The sequence below is a fragment of the Triticum dicoccoides genome, chromosome 4A (genome assembly GCF_002162155.2).
Source record: "Triticum dicoccoides isolate Atlit2015 ecotype Zavitan chromosome 4A, WEW_v2.0, whole genome shotgun sequence".
Lineage (NCBI taxonomy): Eukaryota > Viridiplantae > Streptophyta > Magnoliopsida > Poales > Poaceae > Triticum > Triticum dicoccoides.
The window spans coordinates 629,974,357-629,982,778 of record NC_041386.1 but is presented as its reverse complement, the minus strand read 5'-3'; the positions used below and the strand labels follow the sequence as shown (position 1 = coordinate 629,982,778).

Sequence of the window (8,422 nt, the reverse complement as noted above, 5' to 3'; positions counted from 1 at the left end):
GCGGCGGCGTGGCGCCTAGGCCGCCCGCGCGTACGACGCGGCGGCGTGGCGCCTAGGCCGGCCGCGCGGCCAGATGAACTTTCAAGATGTGTACACGCTCCAGCAAGCGCTCAACCTCGCCCCTCTGCCTCGTCTAAACACGGCGAAAGACCGTGCGGAGCACGCCGAGCGGCAACGCCACCTCCTCGTCGCCCAGGAGGACGAGCGGGTCATGGCGGAGTGGCGCCAGCGCCACCTGGAGGACGTCGCCTACGAGTAGGCCTACTGGGCAAGGCGTCGCGAGGAGGACACGCGAAGGCGCCGCGAGACGCGGTTGGAAAGGCGTCAGCAAAAGGCGTTGGCGAATGCGCAGTCCGACATCGTTGCAGCAGGTGGGCAGTCGTTCTTCGCGCCGAACGATGATCGGTGGCTGGACATCTGGCTAGACACCTCAGACGACACCGTCGAGGATGATAATGGTGATGATGATAGCGACTTAGAGTAGTTTCTATCTAGTTGCGCCGTAGTTTATCTATGCTTTCGAACTATCTATCTAGTTGCACCGATGTAAAATACCTTTGTATCGTTTTTTATTTATGCAATCTATCTAGTTTTTATTTTATCTATGCGTTTGAAAATTAAAAAAAATGTTGTGTGCGCGTTGCATTTTTTGCGCGCTGCATTTTAGCGCGGCTGCTGGAGCGGGCGCAGCGCACCGCGCCAAATCAGGCGATGGGCGCGCGCTAAAGCTGTTTTTCGCGTGCACCGCGTTGGACGCCTGTTGGAGATGCTCTAACTGAAAGCCTCTTGTTTCTGATGACCTCAAAGGTAAGAAGGCCGAGCAACCTGCTGCTAGGGCTGCTCCTACAGAGGACGGTCCCTCCACCCATGCACCTTCCATAATGATTTCCCCTATGGACAATAAGGAGAAGAGTAGAATATGTTTATCCGCGGTTTCAATTATCTTTTCAAGAGGTGCAAGTCTTCTCATGAGCACCATGTCAGAGATGTTCATAGGGAAAGACGTGTGGATGAAGTTGAAGCCTCAGAAGACTGAGGAGATAGGTGTGCCAGCTCCACCAGGGCCTGAGGATATGAACAACATTGCCACTGACTTAAAAACCCTAAACCCCACACCCGACTTAATGGTCAAAACAAACGTTGTTGATTCTTAGTGCCACGTGGTACTGATGCCAGAAATCGGATTAAAATGGTCCAAATCTGTTATTGGTGTTTCTTGATTCTTTTTACCACTAGAGTTGTACTCCCTCCGTTCTGAATTATTTGTCGCAGATATGAGTGTATCTAGATATATTTTAGTTCTAGATACATCAATTTCTGCGACGAGTAATTTGGAACGGAGGGAGTAGATTTTTTGGGCGGCCGGGGAATGCGGTGGCTAATCCAAATATCTGAAGGGAATGTGGTGTTTTTTTTTGTAATTCACTTACCTTAAGCAAAGAATAAGACCAATTTTGCCTGCCCATGTGCCGAGTTTTCAATTTTCCCATATTTCCCGTATTTATTTATTTCTAACTTTCGCTTCTTAACCTTTCTTTTGTCTTTCATTTTTTTAAAACAGATATCATTCTATTATTAAATGTAATACTTCCTCCATTTCTAAATATAAGTCTTTTTAGAGATTCAATGCGGACTACATACGGATGTATATAGATGTACTTTAGATTGTAGATTCACTCATTTTGCTTCGTATGTAGTTCATAGTGGAATCTCTAGAAAGACATATATTTAGGAACGGGTGGAGTAGATTGGTAGAAAGTAAATACAATGTTCGTAATGTATAAAAAATAACTCATAGAAATATATTCCGCTTTTAGCAAAGAATAAGAGCCACTTTGCCGGCCCATGACCCGAATTTATAAAATTGATCACATTTTTCCGTATTTATTTATTTCTAACATTTGTGTTCTTTTTTTTACTTTTATTTTGTTTTGTAGTTATTTTTATTTCTATTTATAATCTGGTATTTTCTTTGTGAAAGATAATAGAAATGCTGCTTGTTCTGCAGTAATAGTTCTGCAACCTCTAATCTACCAACAGTTACACCAACTAGGGGACGGAAATTCGTTCTTTGGGTGACACTAGAAGAGCAATTGATGATTGTTCTCCACTAGTACTACTGATGAAGAACAAACACAGAGCAAGAACCGTTTTTTACAGACGGAAATGAAACCAAACCAAATCAAGTGGTGGCAACGGCTGGCGGGCGGGCGGGCTAGCAGCCGGAGATCTTGGCCCTGAGGACGGTGCACTTGGTCTTCTGGAAGGCGGTGGCGGCGACGTCCGGGTCGACGAGCTGCAGCCGGAGCGGGCAGACGATCCCCAGGGGGCACTTGGTCTTGCGGCCCTTGTACTGCATCACCGTGTCCAGCCGCACCTCCACCTCGAACACGCCGGCGTCCTTCTGCCTGGCGAACTCCGCCGCGCCGGCCGCCGTCAGCTTCGGCAGGGCGCGGCCGACGGCGCCGACCCTGAGGCGCACCGCGGCCTCCTTCCGGGCGCCGAGGTCGAGGGTCGGCACGGTGCCGGACTCGTCGAAGCGGGTGCCGTTGAAGGAGAAGGCCGCGGCGACGGCCCCGAAGGTGACGCCGTAGTGCAGGTTGGGATTGCGCAGGGAGACGGTGACCGTGGCGTTGTAGGACAGGAGCTGCAGCGGCGGCCTCGCCGTGGACGTGGAGTTGGGGGCCGGGGCGAGGTCAAAACGCGTGAGGAGGGCGTCGTCGGCGCTGGCCGTGGGCGGGTTGAGGACGGCGAAGGCGAGGACGAGGAGGGCGAGGGCGCCCCCGAGCACGGCCAGGACGACCAGGCAGACGATGGCCGTGGTCCAGCTGCACTCGCAGTCGCAGCAGTCCCGCTGGCGCTGCTTCTCCCACCACTTGCTCCACCAGTCGCGCTCCCAGAAGACCATGGCTGGCTCTGGCGCTGGCTTAGCTCAGCTGGTCGTGGATCTCTCCGGGCGGAGGCTGGGAGGGAGAGGAGCGTGGAGCGGGAGCGCGCACGGCAAGGGTAGAAGAAGAGGGCTGGAACTGGAAGCGGCCGGAGACTTGTGGCGAGGGGGTGGGTCTTCGGACGCGGCCAGATGTGTCCAGAGGAGACCAGGAAGAAGACCTGCCGCTGGCCGGGCCAGTGGGTCGTAGACAAAGGACAAGGTGACCGTTGGCTGTTATCCGTCTCCTCTCCCTCTCAGCCGTGGCAGCGGCATCCATGGCGATGGTGGTTGCCTCACCCAACCCAACCAGAGAGCACACTCTGTACTCTCTACGCGTTTTGTGTTTTTTTTTTCCTTTCCTTTCTTTCAAAAGAAGAGAGCGCGTTGGGAGAGCGTGGTCGAGCTGGGGGCATCAACTGGTGCTGATAATGGCTCCATACTTGGGTTCCTTGATTCCAACGCTTTCTAGTATTATTTTATCTTTTGATTGAACCAAGATCAATGTTAAGCACGGTTTGAACAAATATGGAATTCAAAATTTGAAACTACAATGAAGCTGTTTTACCATGTTTGACTTGTATGATGTCAATTAGGCACATGTTGAGGCCAACTCCACCGCGCGACCCCAAACGGGCGTCCATTTTGTCCGAATTCTGTCCGTTTGGACAGGGCGATGGGGTCGTGTCCGGGCCTGTCCTGGGATGCGGTGGCCATGCGTCCAGCGCGCGGACGCACTGGCGGAGCTACGTCTTGATAAAATCGGCCGTGGCCCGCCCAGCTCATAGCAATTACAGTGGAGATTTGAGAGTAAACTCAGCAATGAGCTTGAAAATTATGGGTCTTCCTTTGTACCGGCCCGCCCTTGTTTTCTGCCGTAGCTCCGCCACTGCGCGGACGCATCCCCACCGCATCCTGTCCGCGTACATTTTTCTTTGTAAGTCTTTAATCATTCATTTTCGGTACATTAAGAATACATCATCATATTTTGACTAGTAAAGTAAGACCAAAGAAAATAAGAACAACAAGAATACATTTTAGAAGGTACCCAACTTCCATAACTGCTCCCTTGAGTTGGGTTAGGGCCTTCTCGATGCACTCATTGTTGATCTATGGAGGAGGCTCGATCTGGCATCCTCCTTTCTTCTTCAAGCCAGAAGTCGATGTTGCTTCCTCACACCTAGTCTCGTGTCTAGCCTCTAATCTAGCAACAAGTGCACCTCTCTCATCTACAGCCTCTATGCTAACTAAAAGTGCACGAACATGTACTAAATTTCGCTCTATCAATATATCGATGTACTCTTCTTCCCAATACCAAAACTTGCATCCATGCTACACAATAAAATTTGTAGTTAGCACAACTAGTCAAAACAAGAGCACAAACCGAAGCTAAAAAGAGCACATACCCCATCGTTTAAGCCCTTGATGAACACCCATCCGGGATGTTCCGGTGTTGTAGACACGTGGCGCACGACCATCCTTGGGCAGTGGTCGCACTTAATGAGTGGCAACGGTGCGCCAGCGAGGTTTCGGGCAAGCACCGAGCCTGACCGGCCGCCATTCGTGTATCTGCCGGCGGACCACCGACGGTGCAGATTCGAGCGGCTAGAGGAGGAGCCACTGCCTGCATGTGGCCTTGCGGCCCTGTCAGGGCCTTCCGGCGAGGTGCCCGGCCAGTCCATGGCGCGGCCCGGCCTCCCACAGCCCTTGACGATGCTCGTTTCACCGCGTCCCATACCACCTCCGGGCAGAAGGGCATGTCGAGGTCGGAGAGGTCGCTCCTTGCGATGAGCTGCGACAGGTCCATCGTGTGGTCACGCTCGGTCGCCGTGCCAAGCAGCGCGTCGTAATGCTTGAAGGCAGCCTCGGCCATCTCGCCGTGATCGGTGAGGAGAATGCCGTTTGCGGAGAGGCGGAAGATGCGATTCTTCTGTCTTCGGAACGAGCATTGCCTGTGGAAGAAGGCAGTGTTGGCGTCGCCGTCTTTGAGGGTGGCAATGCGGGCGTGCTGTCTAGCGATCGTCCGTTCCAGGAAGGAGAGCCCGAGGTATGAGACTTTCAGCTGTTTGCGCAGCCAGTCCTCCGGTGGGGTGAGGATGCGGTCGTCCTGGGCTTTGTCAAAGCGCGTGATGAGCTCTCGAGCGATGGCCAGCTTGGTCTTCACATTGCCCACAACCTTGGCGCTCCAACTCGTCAAGGAGCGCGCCGTGGCCTGGAACCGCAGCATTAGACGTCGGAATGGGTCGGGGTCGTGGACGAAGCCCCAAGCCGCAGCCACCGTGTCGTGGAATCCGTCGAGGCGCAACCAGTGTTCCTTGAAGTGGAACCTGCGATGTAGCGTAGGTGCGGGGGCGCAGTCCAGCAGCAAGGGCGTGTGGTCTGACACGACGGATGCCAAGCAAGTCAAGTGGCATTCGCCATGTCCGTCTTCCCAGTCCGACATGCACAGCACACGATCGAGGTGCACTAGGGTCGGTGGTGACTGCTCGTTCGACCATGTGTACCGACGCCCATTGAGGTATACCTCATTAAGCGCGAGATCATTGACCAAGCGACGGAATTTTCCCATCATGCGCCAGTTGAGGTTGCCCGTGTTCTTGTCCTCAGAGCGTAGGATGAGGTTGAAGTCGCCGCATAGCATCCATGGCCCGTGACAGTCCGCCCTGATCTCGCGTAGCTCTTCCAAGAATGCGATCTTGGCAGCGTCGTCTTGTGGCCTGTAAGCGACCGTGATCCACCAAGGCGTTCCTCCGATGGTAGCGACGCGGGCCGAGATGGCATTGCTGGTAAACAGGGGGTCCGAGATGGACACGACCTTGGTATTCCACGCAAGCAGAATGCCGCCGCGCGTGCCCTGTGCCGGGAGGTACGTGTAATCATCAAACTCCGAGCCAAGCATGTCGAGAACGACGGACGAGCAGAGCAACTCAATCTTCGTTTCTTGCAAGCATACAATGGAGGCGCCGGTCGTGTCGAGCAGCGTGCGGACGGCGTGGCACCGCGCACGGGCGTTGAGACCGTGGACGTTCCATACAGCTATCTTGAGGCCGTGATCCATAGAGGGTGGATCGACGGTGGGTATCCTCCAGGGAGGCCTAACTCACGCACACCGGGTCGACGTGCGCCGCCGCTATCAGCCGCTCCGCCAAGCTAGCTGGGATCTCGCGATCGACCAGCGCGACGATGGCCGACAACACGGACATCGGAATGGGTGCCACGAATAGGTTGTCGTATGCCTTCATCTCAGCGACCAAGATCATCTGGTTGGTCCCCATGATTCCCAGCATGCGGAGGACCTGCACTTGTGCGCGCCTGGCAGCTGTGGGAGGAGCAGCGGTTGTGGTAGTGGCAGAGGCAGAACGGCCACGGCGTGGAGAGAAGTCGAGTGGGCGACGGGGCTTCTTCCCAGGCGCCGGCAAGGCCGCGTTGAGCTCTTTGGTGGCAGCGGCGAGAAAATCTCCCAGCGTCCAGGAGCGAGCAGCGGGCGGCCCACGTGAACGTCGCATGATAATGGGCGGGGAGGCGAAACGGACGCCCCCAGACCCATGCATGCACGGACGTGCCGGCTCGGGGTTGGCCGGGGCAGTCATGGCGGGCCCGGGGGTGACTGGGGCCGCTGGGGTCTGCATGGGCGTCTGTGGGTCTTGCCGCACAGGAGTGTGCGGTTCAGCGTGGGCGGGAGATGTGGCGTGAAGCTCGAGTCCCGCGCTATCCAATCCCTCACGCTCGGGCGTAGTTGGTGGATATGCGACCTGGTCAGCGCGTGGGATTGGCGCCCCCACAGGCTCAGACGTGGGGGATACGCTGCTTTGGCCCAACAAGGTGGGTGTGAGCGCTGGCGGAGCCAGCTGCGAGTCAGGCACTTCGCACAGCACGGCCAGATCCCGACAAGCTGAGGGGGCAGGAGTGGCCGTAGGTGGCCCCGTGGGATCGTCCTCGGGTTGGGAGGCCACCGGATCTAAGGGGGCAGGAGCGACGGATGGTGGCCCAACAGGATCGTCCTCGGGCAGGGAGACCACAGGATTCGAAATGCCATGTGGGAATGAAGCGGCTGCATCCAGTGGCAGGTTGCCAGCTGTCCCTGGTGAGTCTGGCCGCGCAATGACAGTGGCACCGTCAGCACTGCGGCCCTGGCCCACGGGCAAAGTGCACCCCGCTTTCCTTTTACCCTTTCCTTTTCTGGCGTGATGACGACGACGTGGGGCTCCTTGTTGGCCAGGCCACGACAGCATGTCCCTCCGAGCCTGGCTGGCCATACGCACCGCCGCGCTGGACGGGGCCGGCCAGCTCGCCGCCATGGACACGCCGTCCGCGCGGGAGGTGAGGTCTCCGATGCGCCATCCAAGGCAGTCCATAGCCATACCGTCAGCGCGGCCGACGGGCCTTGTCTCCGAGCGCCGGCGCTTGCGGCCGCGTCGGCGGGCGCGGCCTTGGCCGTGGCCTGGCCCATCGCCGTTGCCGTTGCCGGCGCCCTGATCCGGGTCGGGGTCTGGTCCTTCCAATGCGCGGTGAGGCGTGGCTCTGATCATCTCGGCGCGGACGATGTCGATGGAGATCGGGTATGTGAGAATTCTGACGGACGGAGCTTCGGAACTAGAACACGCTGGAATTTGCTCGACGACCTCCAGGACGGCGGCGCGCCGGATGCCTGCCGGATCGTGCGTGCGACCGGACAGGCGGAATGTGGCGAGGTCGTCGCGGGAGCGGGTGTGGGGGTGAAGACGCTCGATCCAGTAGCTCCTCCGGAGAATGTGCTCAGCGGTAGAGAGGTGCCAGGCTTGGGCGGGGATGCCGCGGAGTTCGAGCTCGACGCGGTACTCAAACCCGCCGAAGCCTGCGTGGGCAAGCTTGCTCCATGGACGCATCGAGAGGGAGAAACGGGGCGAGCGAATGAAGTGCTTGCCGGCGAGTCGATCCATGGCGGCCTGAGAGCCGAAGAGGATCAGGAAATCTTCCGGGTGGTGCGCATGCACGGCGAAGTCCCCCTCGACCAGACCAAAGGCGTCATAGAGCGCCGCAGCGACCTCGTCGCCGGCGACCTGCGGTCGGTTGCCAGTGACAGAAGCCACCAGCGCGCGGGCCAAGACCCGCTCCGCCTCCTCCATCTCCACGGTGTGCGACACAATGACGCGCTCCGGCACGAGCGGGTGGGCGTCAGGCGTCGGCACGACCGGAGCGACTCGGGGAGGTGGCGGCAGGATGGTGGCCTGGGAGCGAGGAGGTGCCGCGACGGTCTGCTGGGAGCTGCCGGGTGGGCGGGGACGACGTTCCGCCTCTTGGCGGCTGGCGTTGCAGGAGCGGGAGTCGTGGCCGGAAGTGAGGCAGCGACGGCATCTGATCTCGTTGGTGCAGTCCCGCACGCTGTGGCCGGGGTCCAGGCAGCGGAAGCAGAGTCCGGCCACCTCTTTAGGAGAAGGGCTGCGCGGGCGACGCGGCGGGGAGCGAGGCGCGGCGACCTGCCGCGGGCGTCGGCGGCGGTTCCTGCGCCTGGGCTGC

The 8,422-nt window shown here is 57.6% G+C and overlaps 1 protein-coding gene across 1 annotated transcript; it reads right to left on the bottom strand.

The window, feature by feature from the left end:
- Positions 1–2,088: 2,088 nt before the first annotated feature.
- On the bottom strand, positions 2,089–3,248 carry LOC119287535. The gene has a single exon (XM_037567088.1). The coding sequence runs from the start codon at positions 2,906–2,908 to the stop codon at positions 2,216–2,218; it is 693 nt and encodes a 230-aa protein (XP_037422985.1). The 5' UTR covers positions 2,909–3,248; the 3' UTR covers positions 2,089–2,215.
- Between the last annotated feature and the right edge of the window lie 5,174 nt (positions 3,249–8,422).